At 33.0% G+C, this 15,534-nt stretch overlaps 1 protein-coding gene across 1 annotated transcript in view; it reads left to right on the top strand.

Moving 5' to 3' along the window:
• Nucleotides 1–15,534, top strand: part of LOC143227939 (uncharacterized) — a 71,907-nt gene that overhangs the window by 28,712 nt on the left and 27,661 nt on the right. Inside the window, exons 4-7 of the mRNA XM_076459293.1 lie at nucleotides 584–709; nucleotides 10,462–10,652; nucleotides 11,045–11,096; nucleotides 14,025–14,192. Of these exons, the coding sequence (XP_076315408.1) occupies nucleotides 584–709; nucleotides 10,462–10,652; nucleotides 11,045–11,096; nucleotides 14,025–14,192 (537 nt within the window). The remainder of the gene's footprint in view (nucleotides 1–583; nucleotides 710–10,461; nucleotides 10,653–11,044; nucleotides 11,097–14,024; nucleotides 14,193–15,534) is intronic.

The raw sequence follows: 15,534 nt of genomic DNA, 5'->3' as shown, positions 1-15,534 counted from the left end.
TTACGTAACTGAGATTTGTGTGGTAGTTTTATAATTTTGAAACTATCGTTATGTAACTAAGATTTGCGTGGTAGTTTTATAATTTTGAAACTATAGTTAAGTAACTAAGATTTGTGTGGTAGTTTTATAATTTTGAAACTATCGTTACGTAACTGAGATTTGCGTGGTAGTTTTATAATTTTGAAACTATCGTTACGTAACTGAGATTTGTGTGGTAGTTTTATAATTTTGAAACTATCGTTACGTAACTGAGATTTGTGTGGTAGTTTTATAATTTTGAAACTATCGTTACATAACTGAGATTTGTGTGGTAGTTTTATAATTTTGAAACTATCGTTACGTAACTACGACATTATGTTGTTGTTTTATAATATTTTAATGAATATTTTATTTTTGCATGAATATAGGTTTATGCGGTGGTTTCATGATACTTAAGTTAGTGTCTAATAATTAAGAGAGAATGTGCCAATCAGATGCGAGCTAGTAAATGTCAGTTAATGACTGAATGTTAACATTTCGCCCCCTTGATACATCTACAAAAGTCGATCCAGATTAGCTTCAGATACGACCCTTTGTTCTGCAGGTAAACCTCACTGTAGACAAGTCCTTGCCTCTTGGGCTCTTCATACGTGGAGGGGTCGAGCAAAGTCTTGGAATATTTGTGACAGGCGTAGAAAGACCATCTGCTGCTGACCTCGCAGGGTTAAAGGTGAGAGAAGCTTTGTTAAAACTAAAACACAAGTACGTCCTTGTCCGCTAAAGTGAAGGATATATTTCTGTACCAGAAATGAACATACCATAGTTAGTTAAGTTTCTTGTGCAAAGTTTTGCTTAAATACAAACAAACAAATGAAACCACGAATCTAACTGTGAGTTTTAAGTCACCTGCTGGTTAATCCGTTAAACTTATGAATTATTTTATGTGAAAAAGTATAATCACATGTACTGGGTTTTTTGTAAAGTTTGAACAACTGATTTTGAAAGCAGCTGTTCTTAAATGAAACCATCAGAAATGATGTATACATTAGTGGAGGCTTTTACGAAATTTCTCGTGTTAAAATTTACCATTTGAGGTACGAAGTAAGATTTCAAGAAATGGCGAATGTTTAAATGTGATTTTGATGCTGGTATCTTTGTTGTTGAGACACTTTCAGAAGTATTCACGTGTTCAGAATGTTTAAACTAATGAAACTATCACATACACGACTTTTAGTGTGTGTTGATCCTGAACAAGGACATTTACCAATCTACTGGTTGTCATGGCAACAGAGAAACCAGGTAGCTACGCCATGTGATTGATCATAAAAAATTTGTTGGCAAATCGCAGATTATATTTATTGTCTTGTGAGATGGAACTTCTACCAGAAAATTTTATTTTTGTCGATTTAATATATATATGCCATGTATAGTTTTACTCGAAACGCTAACCTGTTCTACAAATTTAATTTCGCATTAAAAAAAATTACATTATTATCAAGTCGTTGTCGTATGAGTTCCAGTTTCACATCAACTATGTATGTCTTGAAAATCATCTTATCTTATTTTTATTAGTTTAATCTTTGGTCGCTATTAATCAAAAAGCTACACAATAAGTATCGAAACCAGATTTCTAGTGTCATAGGCTAGCTGACTTATTTCTGGACCAATGAGAGGGAGAGTCATTTATATTCTAAACTTATGTCTCGTTAAAACATCGAGTCAATAGGATTGAAAAATTTTCGGTTCAAATGTGTCCCCTTGTGGCTTATGAGTAAGTTCGAGAGCTGATAAAGCTAAAAATCGGGTTTCGATACGCTGGGTGAGCACAGTATGGTCAAATTACTGTTTAGCTTCGTGCTTAACTGACCAAATATTGTCTTCAGACGATTCTTGCAACAGCAAACCTCAGATAATAATACTGAAAAATAATTGCTTGTTTTGTCACAAATCACGGGGACTTGAACCCCGGATTCTAGACCTGTAAGACTTACCGCTGTTTAGACAGTCATTCTAGACCTTTTATATTTATTTAAATAAATAAACTATTCTAAAGTAATTTACTAATTTTAATGAATGAGTTTTTTGTTTTTTATCGAGGAGTCGTTTAGTTACTTAAAAAAACTAACTGGAGTACCCAGCCGTTGGTTTGTTTTGAATTTCGCGCAAAGCTACACGAGGGCTGTCTGCGCTAACCATCCTTAATTTAGCAGTGTAAGACTAGAGGGAAGACAGCTAGTCATAATCACCAACCACCAACTCTTAGGTTACTCTTTTACCAACGAATAGTGGGATTGACTGTCACATTATAACGCCCCCACGACTAAAAGGATGAGCATGTTTGGTGTGAAGGGAACTTGGGACCCACATATTACGAGTCGAGTGCCTTAACCACCTGGCCATGTCAGACCTCCGGTCATTGAATAAGTGAAATAAAAACTGGATTATAACAAAGGATAAGAAAGTGTGCTAATATTTTTTCTTCTTAACGTTATAACCGTTAACAGTGCAATAAAATATATAAAGGTACCAATACTGAAAAGAATGGCATATTGTTTTCAAGAATTTTATCCATATGATATTATATGGGGACCCAAACCATATGACTGTCACTATAACAAGAACTGTGTATTCTCGGGTGTGAAAGGTAATTAGCCACGCCCAGCCCACAAGTTTCATTAATATAGGAACGGAGTAGACTGAGAGATTTCATTTGTTTTGATTTTCGCTTAAAGCTGCACGAGGACTATCGGTGCTAGGCATCCATAATTTAGCAGTGTAAGACGAGAGCAAAGGCAGCTAGTCATCACCACCCACCGCCAACTCTTGGATTACTCTTTTTACCAATGAATAGATTGATTGAACGTCACATTATAACACTCCCACAGCCGAAAAAGCGAGCAAGATTGATGTGACGGATTCGAATCCGCTATCCTCAAATTACGAGTCGATCCCCTGGCCACCTGACCATACCGAGCTGGCTTTTATATTGATAACGTCAATTTACACCTTCCAAAACTGAGAAAATCCTTCTCAGATCCAGAACGATCAACGATCCGGATCATGTTTTGTGATGACGATTCTGATCACACTTTATAGAATTCTTAGCCCCAAACCGTGAAATTGTCTTATTTTCCCTCTATTAAAATATGATCCATAATCCAGATCTGAACCACATTTGAAGAGGACCACCCCTTACTGACTCCCAATCTTCTACTTAGGTCTTTCAATTTTGTGATACGCGCGCGAAATCCGTTAAAATACCTACTTTCACATCCTCTTCTGTGGAATATCAAAACTCGGAATATTTCTCATTAATTTGCTGTATAACAGAGAATAGCATCACGTCTTCTACAGCATCTGTACCAGTGACACTAATCATGAAACAGAGGATAACAACACGTCTTATACATCTGTATTAGTGACACTAATATTGAAACCGAGGATAACAACACGTCTTATACATCTGTATTAGTGACACTAATCATGAAACAGAGGATAACAACACGTCTTGTACATCTGTATTAGTGACACTAATCATGTAACAGAGGATAACAACACGTCTTATACATCTGTATCAGTGACACTAATATTGAAACAGAGGATAACAACACGTCTTATACATCTGTATTAGTGACACTAATATTGAAACAGAAAATAACAACACGTCTTATACATCTGTGTTAATGTCACTAATATTGAAACAGAGGATAACAACACGTCTTATACGTCTGTATTAGTGACACTAATCATGAAACAGAGGATAACAACACGTCTTATACGTCTGTATTAGTGACACTAATCATGAAACAGAGGATAACAACACGTCTTATACGTCTGTATTAGTGACATTAATCATGAAACAGAGGATAACAACACGTATTATACATCTGTGTTAATGTCACTAATCATGAAATAGAGGATAACAACACGTCTTATACATCTGTGTTAATGTCACTAATATTGAAACAGAGGATAACAACACGTCTTATACGTCTGTATTAGTGTCACTAATCATGAAACAGAGGATAACAACACGTCTTATACATCTGTATTAGTGACACTAATCATGAAACAGAGGATAACAACACGTCTTATACGTCTGTATTAGTGACATTAATCATGAAACAGAGGATAACAACACGTCTTATACGTCTGTATTAGTGACATTAATCATGAAACAGAGGATAACAACACGTCTTATACATCTGTGTTAATGTCACTAATCATGAAATAGAGAATAACAACACGTCTTATACATCTGTGTTAATGTCACTAATATTGAAACAGAGGATAACAACACGTCTTATACATCTGTATTAGTGACACTAATCATGAAACAGAGGATAACAACACGTCTTATACGTCTGTATTAGTGACACTAATCATGAAACAGAGGATAACAACACGTCTTATACATCTGTGTTAATGTCACTAATATTGAAACAGAGGATAACAACACGTCTTATACGTCTGTATTAGTGACATTAATCATGAAACAGAGGATAACAACACGTATTATACATCTGTGTTAATGTCACTAATCATGAAATAGAGGATAACAACACGTCTTATACATCTGTGTTAATGTCACTAATATTGAAACAGAGGATAACAACACGTCTTATACGTCTGTATTAGTGACACTAATCATAAAACAGAGGATAACAACTCGTCTTATACATCTGTGTTAATGTCACTAATCATGAAATAGAGGATAACAACACGTCTTATACATCTGTATTAGTGACACTAATCATGAAACAGAGGATAACAACACGTCTTATACATCTGTATTAGTGACACTAATCATGAAACAGAGGATAACAACACGTGTTATACATCTGTATTAGTGTCACTAATCATGAAACAGAGGATAACAACACGTCTTATACATCTGTATTAGTGACACTAATCATGAAACAGAGGATAACAACACGTCTTATACGTCTGTATTAGTGACACTAATCATGAAACAGAGGATAACAACACGTCTTATACGTCTGTATTAGTGGCATTAATCATGAAACAGAGGATAACAACACGTCTTATACATCTGTGTTAATGTCACTAATCATGAAATAGAGGATAACAACACGTCTTATACATCTGTGTTAATGTCACTAATATTGAAACAGAGGATAACAACACGTCTTATACATCTGTATTAGTGACACTATTCATGAAACAGAGGATAACAACACGTCTTATACGTCTGTATTAGTGACACTAATCATGAAACAGAGGATAACAACACGTCTTATACATCTGTGTTAATGTCACTTATCATGAAACAGAGGATAACAACACGTCTTATACATCTGTATTAGTGTCACTAATCATGAAACAGAGGATAACAACACGTCTTATACATCTGTATTAGTGACACTAATTATGAAACAGAGGATAAAAACACGACTTATACATCTGTATTAATGTCACTAATATTGAAACAGAGGATAACAACACGTCTTATACATCTGTATTAGTGACACTAATCATGAAATAGAGGATAACAACACGTCTTATACATCTGTATTAGTGTCACTAATCATGAAACAGAGGATAACAACACGTCTTATACATCTGTATTAGTGACACTAATCATGAAACAGAGGATAAAAACACGACTTATACATCTGTATTAATGTCACTAATATTGAAACAGAGGATAACAACACGTCTTATACATCTGTATTAGTGACACTAATCATGAAACAGAGGATAACAACACGTCTTATACATGTGTATTAGTGACACTAATATTGAAACAGAGGATAACAACACGTCTTATTCATCTGTATTAATGTCACTAATCATGAAACAGAGGATAACAACACGTCTTATACATCTGTATTAGTGACACTAATCATGAAACAGAAGATAACAACACGTCTTATACATCTGTGTTAATGTCACTAATCATGAAATAGAGGATAACAACACGTCTTATACATCTGTATTAGTGTCACTAATATTGAAACAGAGGATAACAACACGTCTTATACATCTGTATTAGTGACACTAATCATGAAACAGAGGATAACAACACGTCTTATACATCTGTATTAGTGACACTAATATTGAAACAGAGGATAACAACACGTCTTATACATCTGTATTAGTGACACTAATCATGAAACAGAGGATAACAACACGTCTTATACATCTGTATTAGTGTCACTAATCATGAAACAGAGGATAACAACACGTCTTATACATCTGTATTAGTGACACTAATCATGAAACAGAGGATAACAACACGTTTTATACATCTGTATTAATGTCACTACTCATGAAACAGAGGATAACAACACGACTTATACATCTGTATTAGTGTCACTAATCATGAAACAGAGGATAACAGCACGTCTTGTACATCTGTATTAGTGACACTAATCATGAAACAGAGGATAACAACACGTCTTATACGTCTGTATTAGTGACACTAATCATGAAACAGAGGATAACAACACGTCTTATACATCTGTGTTAATGTCACTAATCATGAAACAGAGGATAACAACACGTCTTATACATCTGTATTAGTGTCACTAATCATGAAACAGAGGATAACAACACGTCTTATACATCTGTATTAGTGACACTAATCATGAAACAGAGGATAACAACACGTCTTATACGTCTGTATTAGTGACACTAATCATGAAACAGAGGATAACAACACGTCTTATACGTCTGTATTAGTGACACTAATCATGAAACAGAGGATAACAACACGTCTTATACGTCTGTATTAGTGACACTAATCATGAAACAGAGGATAACAACACGTCTTATACGTCTGTATTAGTGACATTAATCATGAAACAGAGGATAACAACACGTATTATACATCTGTGTTAATGTCACTAATCATGAAATAGAGGATAACAACACGTCTTATACATCTGTGTTAATGTCACTAATATTGAAACAGAGGATAACAACACGTCTTATACGTCTGTATTAGTGATACTAATCATGAAACAGGGGATAACAACACGTCTTATACATCTGTGTTAATGTCACTAATCATGAAATAGAGGATAACAACACGTCTTATACATCTGTATTAGTGACACTAATCATGAAACAGAGGATAACAACACGTCTTATACATCTGTATTAGTGATACTAATCATGAAACAGAGGATAACAACACGTGTTATACATCTGTATTAGTGTCACTAATCATGAAACAGAGGATAACAACACGTCTTATACATCTGTATTAGTGACACTAATCATGAAACAGAGGATAACAACACGTCTTATACGTCTGTATTAGTGACACTAATCATGAAACAGAGGATAACAACACGTCTTATACGTCTGTATTAGTGACATTAATCATGAAACAGAGGATAACAACACGTCTTATACATCTGTGTTAATGTCACTAATCATGAAATAGAGGATAACAACACGTCTTATACATCTGTGTTAATGTCACTAATATTGAAACAGAGGATAACAACACGTCTTATACATCTGTATTAGTGACACTATTCATGAAACAGAGGATAACAACACGTCTTATACGTCTGTATTAGTGACACTAATCATGAAACAGAGGATAACAACACGTCTTATACATCTGTGTTAATGTCACTAATCATGAAACAGAGGATAACAACACGTCTTATACATCTGTATTAGTGTCACTAATCATGAAACAGAGGATAACAACACGTCTTATACATCTGTATTAGTGACACTAATCATGAAACAGAGGATAAAAACACGACTTATACATCTGTATTAATGTCACTAATATTGAAACAGAGGATAACAACACGTCTTATACATCTGTGTTAATGTCACTAATCATGAAACAGAGGATAACAACACGTCTTATACATCTGTATTAGTGTCACTAATCATGAAACAGAGGATAACAACACGTCTTATACATCTGTATTAGTGACACTAATCATGAAACAGAGGATAAAAACACGACTTATACATCTGTATTAATGTCACTAATATTGAAACAGAGGATAACAACACGTCTTATACATCTGTATTAGTGACACTAATCATGAAACAGAGGATAACAACACGTCTTATACATGTGTATTAGTGACACTAATATTGAAACAGAGGATAACAACACGTCTTATTCATCTGTATTAATGTCACTAATCATGAAACAGAGGATAACAACACGTCTTATACATCTGTATTAGTGACACTAATCATGAAACAGAAGATAACAACACGTCTTATACATCTGTGTTAATGTCACTAATCATGAAATAGAGGATAACAACACGTCTTATACATCTGTATTAGTGACACTAATATTGAAACAGAGGATAACAACACGTCTTATACATCTGTATTAGTGTCACTAATCATGAAACAGAGGATAACAACACGTCTTATACATCTGTATTAGTGACACTAATCATGAAACAGAGGATAACAACACGTTTTATACATCTGTATTAATGTCACTACTCATGAAACAGAGGATAACAACACGTCTTATACGTCTGTATTAGTGTCACTAATCATGAAACAGAGGATAACAACACGACTTATACATCTGTATTAGTGTCACTAATCATGAAACAGAGGATAACAGCACGTCTTGTACATCTGTATTAGTGTCACTAATCATGAAACAGAGGATAACAACACGTCTTATACGTCTGTATTAGTGTCACTAATCATGAAACAGAGGATAACAACATGTCTTATACATCTGTATTAGTGTCACTAATATTGAAACAGAGGATAACAACACGTCTTATACATCTGTATTAGTGACACTAATCATGAAACAGAGGATAACAACACGACTTATACATCTGTATTAGTGAAACTAATCATGAAACAGAGGATAACAACATGTCTATTTTGTGCTCAGAGTGTAATATTTTAGTAAACCACTTGGTTGAAGTGTCTGGTCATAATATTTCTCATCGAGAATGTAAACAGTGTTTGAAATAAACGACTATTCAATTTGTGTCAGAGCAGCATTTTGTGTGATGAACATTCAACTAAACGTGTTATTTTCAGTTACCTGATTTTTCTGAGCTGAGAAAAAAATAACACGTGAAATAATGTATTTTAAAAATCTGAGAGATAACGTTATCAACATGAATCCCGCTGCTGATTGTTCGTTAAAATTGATTCGTTTTCCTATTAGCTAGTTTATAGGTATTTTCTTTATATTGAACATGTTATGCTATCATAGCTGGACTCTATTATTTAAGAAGGTTCGGTGACGTTTAGATTGTACAAGGAATCTCGCTTAATGTTTTATAAGATCTCATGAATAATTCATTTCTTAAAATTCGCTTTTATGTAGATGATTCTTGGCTGGATATTTTATACTCGGTTTACTCAAGAGATTACTTGAAAAGTAATGTTATTTAGGTTCACTCCATGTTTTCGTCTGTATGTTACCAACAAAATCTGTTACCCAAAATATGGAGTTCCATTAGCTCAACGATACGTTCTTTGAATTCAAACGCTGAGATCCGTGGTTGGATTCTACGCAGTGACCATAGCGTAGATAGTTCACTATGTTGTTTTAAGCTAAATCTAACTCAATGATTTCACAATTTTTCTTTTTAGCATCTCCAATGTTGTAATTGAAAATTTAAGGTCCATAAGCAGCCACCACAATATTTTGATTATTGAACATTTATCAAAATTTGAAATTATAGTGTTTCCTTAACTTGTTATTGTACACTTCTAAAGGCCCACATTTAAGAGTAAAATACAGTTTTCTTACTTACCTGAGGAATAATCTTTATTAGATAGAGATATTTGGGCGATCAAACAAGATACCTCACTGACTTCTTATAGCAAGAATTAAACAAACTTATAACACAAATGACCATCAGTGAAACATAACATTTGGTTTGTAACAATGTCAATTATAATAGTTGTTTTGTAACAGTGTCAGTTACAATATGTTGGTTTTAACAATGTCAGTTGTAATACTTTGCTTGTAGCAATATGTGTTTTGGTACTTGCTTTGTAAAAATGTCTGTTATAGTACTTAGTTTCTATTAATATGAGTTAGAATACTTTGCTTGTAACAATTTAAGTTACAATACTTTGATTTTAACAATGTTAGTTAAAATACTTGTAAGTTATGGTACGTTGATTTTAACAATGCCAGTTATAAAACCTGGTTTGTAACAGTGTCAGTTATGGTACTTTGATTTTAACAATGTCAGTTAGTATACCTGGTTTGTAACAATGTCAGTTATAATACTTGAATTTTAACAACGTCAGTTATAGTATCAGTACAAGTGATATTCAAATGATAGCTTGTTCTCACGTGTTGTGTCAGTACAAATCATGTTCAAATGATAGCTTGTTGTCACGTGTTGTGTCAGTACAAATCATATTTAAATGATAGCTTGTTCTCACGTGTTGTATCAATACTTCCTGTAAAAACGTATGGAGTAGAATTATTAATTTGTCACGGTATTTAAAAGCCGTTTCTATCAAACACAGGTTGGTGATCAAATTTTATCCGTGAATGACAGGAGCTTTCAGTCCGTCACCCATGACGAAGCCGTGGGCATCCTGAAATTCTCTCCACACATGATCATGACCGTCCAACACATTGGAAAAATTCCACACGCATGCACGCCACGTAGCGGACAATCTCGACCTCACGACCCTCAGAAGATCTCTTCCCCACGGTAAGCAACCTACGCAACAAACACTTTAGTGGTTGTTTATTTGTTTATCCTACGGTAAAGCTACACGACAGGCTATTTGCACGCTGACCACATTAGATAATCGAACCTTACATATTAGGTTATAAGTCCTTAAAATTACCACTGAAGTATTTAAATGTACGACATTCATTCATTTTGAGCAAGTTTTAACTTATTCAGATTTAACCAACAACAATATGTAAACAATTTTCAAATATTTTTATTCACAGCGCCACCTATAATAAATTCATCCTTTTGTTCCACTTATGTTTAAATAAAATGAAGATAGCTGGTGTTTGAAGGTATTGCCGTTTGTGTTAATTGGACAAGAAAAATTCTCACTTAGTATATTTTAATGTTCCTTATTCTTTCAGATTATCCAGACGAGAAAGCTCCAGGATGAAGGAAAAACACAGGGAATTAGGAGTAAGAAAATCATATATTTCACTTTGTAATACGTATCCAGTTATATGTATTATAAAATACAAGATTTCACTTTGTAACACGTATCCAGTTATATGTATTATAAAATACAAGATTTCACTTTGTTACACGTATCCAGTTATATGTATTATAAAATACAAGATTTCACTTTGTTACATGTATCCAGGTATATGTATTATAAAATACAAGATTTCACTTTGTAATACGTATCCAGTTATATGTATTATAAAATACAAGATTTCACTTTGTAACACGTATCCAGTTATATGTATTATAAAATACAAGATTTCACTTTGTTACACGTATCCAGTTATATGTATTATAAAATACAAGATTTCACTTTGTTACATGTATCCAGGTATATGTATTATAAAATACAAGATTTCACTTTGTTACACGTATCCAGTTATATGTATTATAAAATACAAGATTTCACTTTGTTACACGTATCCAGTTATATGTATTATAAAATAATATATTTCACTTTGTTACACGTATCCAACAACTGAAGAACCACTCAATCTAATAAACTAAAGTAATCCTAATGTTACAGTTGAAAAGTTAAACTTACTATGGTCAATATATCCATTTCTTATTGATTAACTTACTGTGGTTATCATATCTATTTCTTATTGGTTTACTTACTGTGGTTATCATATCCATTTCTTATTGGTTTACTTACTGTGGTTATCATATCCATTTTTTATTGGTTTACTTACTGTGGTTATCATATCCATTTCTTATCGGTTTATTTACTGTGGTTATCATATCTATTTCTTATGGGTTTACTTACTGTGGTTATCATATCTATTTCTTATGGGTTTACTTACTGTGGTTATCATATCTATTTCTTATTGGTTTACTTACTGTGGTTATCATATCTATTTTTTATTGGTTTACTTACTGTGGTTATCATATCTATTTCTTATTGGTTTACTTACTGTGGTTATCATATCCATTTCTTATTGGTTTACTTACTGTGGTTATCATATCCATTTCTTATTGGTTTACTTACTGTGGTTATCATACTATTTCTTATTGGTTTACTTACTGTGGTTATCATATCTATTTCTTATGGGTTTACTTACTGTGGTTATCATATCTATTTCTTATTGGTTTACTTACTGTGGTTATCATATCTATTTCTTATTGGTTTACTTACTGTGGTTATCATATCTATTTCTTATTGGTTTACTTACTGTGGTTATCATATCCATTTCTTATTGGTTTACTTACTGTGGTTATCATATCCATTTCTTATTGGTTTACTTACTGTGGTTATCATATCCATTTCTTATTGGTTTACTTACTGTGGTTATCATACTATTTCTTATTGGTTTACTTACTGTGGTTATCATATCCATTTCTTATTGGTTTACTTACTGTGGTTATCATATCTATTTCTTATTGGTTTACTTACTGTGGTTATCATATCCATTTCTTATTGGTTTACTTACTGTGGTTATCATATCTAATTCTTATTGGTTTATTTACTGTGGTTATCATACTATTTCTTATTGGTTTATTTACTGTGGTTATCATATCCATTTCTTATTGGTTTACTTACTGTGGTTATGATATATAATTCTTATTGGTTTACTTACTGTGGTTATCATATCCATTTCTTATTGGTTTATTTACTGTGGTTATCATATCCATTTCTTATTGGTTAACTTACTGTGGTTATCATATCCATTTCTTATTGGTTTACTTACTGTGGTTATCATATCCATTTCTTATTGGTTTATTTACTGTGGTTATCATATCCATTTCTTATTGGTTAACTTACTGTGGTTATCATATCCATTTCTTATTGGTTTACTTACTGTGGTTATCATATCCATTTCTTATTGGTTTACTTACTGTGGTTATCATACTATTTCTTATTGGTTTACTTACTGTGGTTATCATATCCATTTCTTATTGGTTTATTTACTGTGGTTATCATATCCATTTCTTATTGGTTAACTTACTGTGGTTATCATACTATTTCTTATTGGTTTACTTACTGTGGTTATCATATCTATTTCTTATTGGTTTACTTACTGTGGTTATCATATCCATTTCTTATTGGTTTACTTACTGTGGTTATCATATCCATTTCTTATTGGTTTACTTACTGTGGTTATCATATCTATTTCTTATTGGTTTACTTACTGTGGTTAATATATCCATTTCTTATTGGTTTACTTACTGTGGTTATCATATCCATTTCTTATTGGTTTACTTACTGTGGTTATCATATCTATTTCTTATTGGTTTACTTACTGTGGTTATCATACTATTTCTTATTGGTTTACGTACTGTGGTTATCATGTCCATTTCTTATTGGTTTACTTACTGTGGTTATCATATCCATTTCTTATTGGTTTACTTACTGTGGTTATCATATCCATTTCTTATTGGTTTACTTACTGTGGTTATCATATCCATTTCTTATTGGTTTACTTACTGTGGTTATCATATCTATTTCTTATTGGTTTACTTACTGTGGTTATCATACTATTTCTTATTGGTTTACTTACTGTGGTTATCATATCCATTTCTTATTGGTTTACTTACTGTGGTTATCATATCTATTTCTTATTGGTTTACTTACTGTGGTTATCATATCCATTTCTTATTGGTTTACTTACTGTGGTTATCATATCCATTTCTTATTGGTTTACTTACTGTGGTTATCATATCCATTTCTTATTGGTTTACTTACTGTGGTTATCATATCTATTTCTTATTGGTTTACTTACTGTGGTTATCATATCTATTTCTTATTGGTTTACTTACTGTGGTTATCATATCTATTTCTTATTGGTTTACTTACTGTGGTTATCATATCTATTTCTTATTGGTTTACTTACAAGAGTTATTATACAAATAGTCGACCTTCGAAATGTTTCTTGTTTTCCTAAGTGCGATCAGTCAAGACCCACAGAAGATTCAGAGAATGTTGTAAATCATAAAGTAAAGGAAGATGAAAGAATCTACCTTGCATATTACTGTAAAGAATACGAAACTGGAGCTATGACAGTAGACGCTTTAGTAACTGTCCTGATGAAGTGGCTGGAGATTCCAGAGAAGGTATGATCTTTGACCCTCTGTCTTGGTATAATATACAAGGTTGTTGTAAACAGTTTTTGTTCCACTGTTAATACGTTCTTTTGGTTTGATAGTTAAACTCAAATGATATAAACAAGAAACCCAGCACTGATGTCATGTGTTTGATATTTTGTAACTGATATTCGATAGGAAACATGCGAATCACACTTGAATTTTTGTTTTATTAATGTACCATTAATTTGTGTCACCTAATATTTAATAATTGTTCTATTAAGATGTGCCGTTAACAACGATTAATATTTAGTGGTTTCTCTATTAAAATATGACATGACGTTTAATTCAATACAGTTTAGCCTCCGTTCTGTTAAGATATGCTGTTAAGACACTGGATTTGTAATACTTTAAGTTCACGAATACGAAATCCCGTGGCTGAACACTATGTTCTGTAGTATTCCAAACTGGAACAGTTATAAATATTATTGGCTCCAGACAGTACCAGCCAATCAGAAACTTGTTGGGATCAAGTTCGTAAAGGATAAAAAGGCAAAGTTTGTTTGAATAATGTTAACATTTCACATGTACTTACAATTAACATGTTAAGAAAGTGAATATAGTTACACGGCTTACGTGTACAGTTTAGTTAAAGAAAGTGAACCTCGTTACACAGCTTACCTGTACTGTTTAGTTAAAGAGAGTGAACCTAGTTACACAGCTTACCTGTACAGTTTAGTTAAAGAGAGTGAACCTCGTTACACAGCTTACCTGTACAGTTTAGTTAAAGAAAGTGAACCTCGTTACACAGCTTACCTGTACAGTTTAGTTAAAGAAAGTGAACCTCGTTACACAGCTTACCTGTACAGTGTAGTTAAAGAGAGTGAACCTAGTTACACAGCTTACCTGTACAGTTTAGTTAAAGAGAGTGAACCTCGTTACACAGCTTACCTGTATAGTTTAGTTAAAGAAAGTGAACCTAGTTACACAGCTTACCTGTACAGTTTAGTTAAAGAGAGTGAACCTAGTTACACAGATTACCTGTACTGTTTAGTTAAAGAAAGTGAACCTAGTTACACAGCTTACCTGTACTGTTTAGTTAAAGAAAGTGAACCTCGTTACACAGCTTACCTGTATAGTTTAGTTAAAGAGAGTGAACCTCGTTACACAGCTTACCTGTACTGTTTAGTTAAAGAAAGTGAACCTCGTTACACAGCTTACCTGTACAGTTTAGTTAAAGAGAGTGAACCTCGTTACACAGCTTACCTGTACTGTTTAGTTAAAGAAAGTGAACCTAGTTACACAGCTTACGTGTACTGTTTAGTTAAAGAGAGTGAACCTCGTTACACAGCTTACCTGTACAGTTTAGTTA

This window comes from Tachypleus tridentatus, chromosome 10, assembly GCF_004210375.1.
Source record: "Tachypleus tridentatus isolate NWPU-2018 chromosome 10, ASM421037v1, whole genome shotgun sequence".
Classification (NCBI taxonomy): Eukaryota; Metazoa; Arthropoda; class Merostomata; order Xiphosura; family Limulidae; genus Tachypleus; species Tachypleus tridentatus.
Note: the sequence above shows the minus strand (reverse complement) of the source record. Positions and strands in the feature narration are given on the sequence as shown.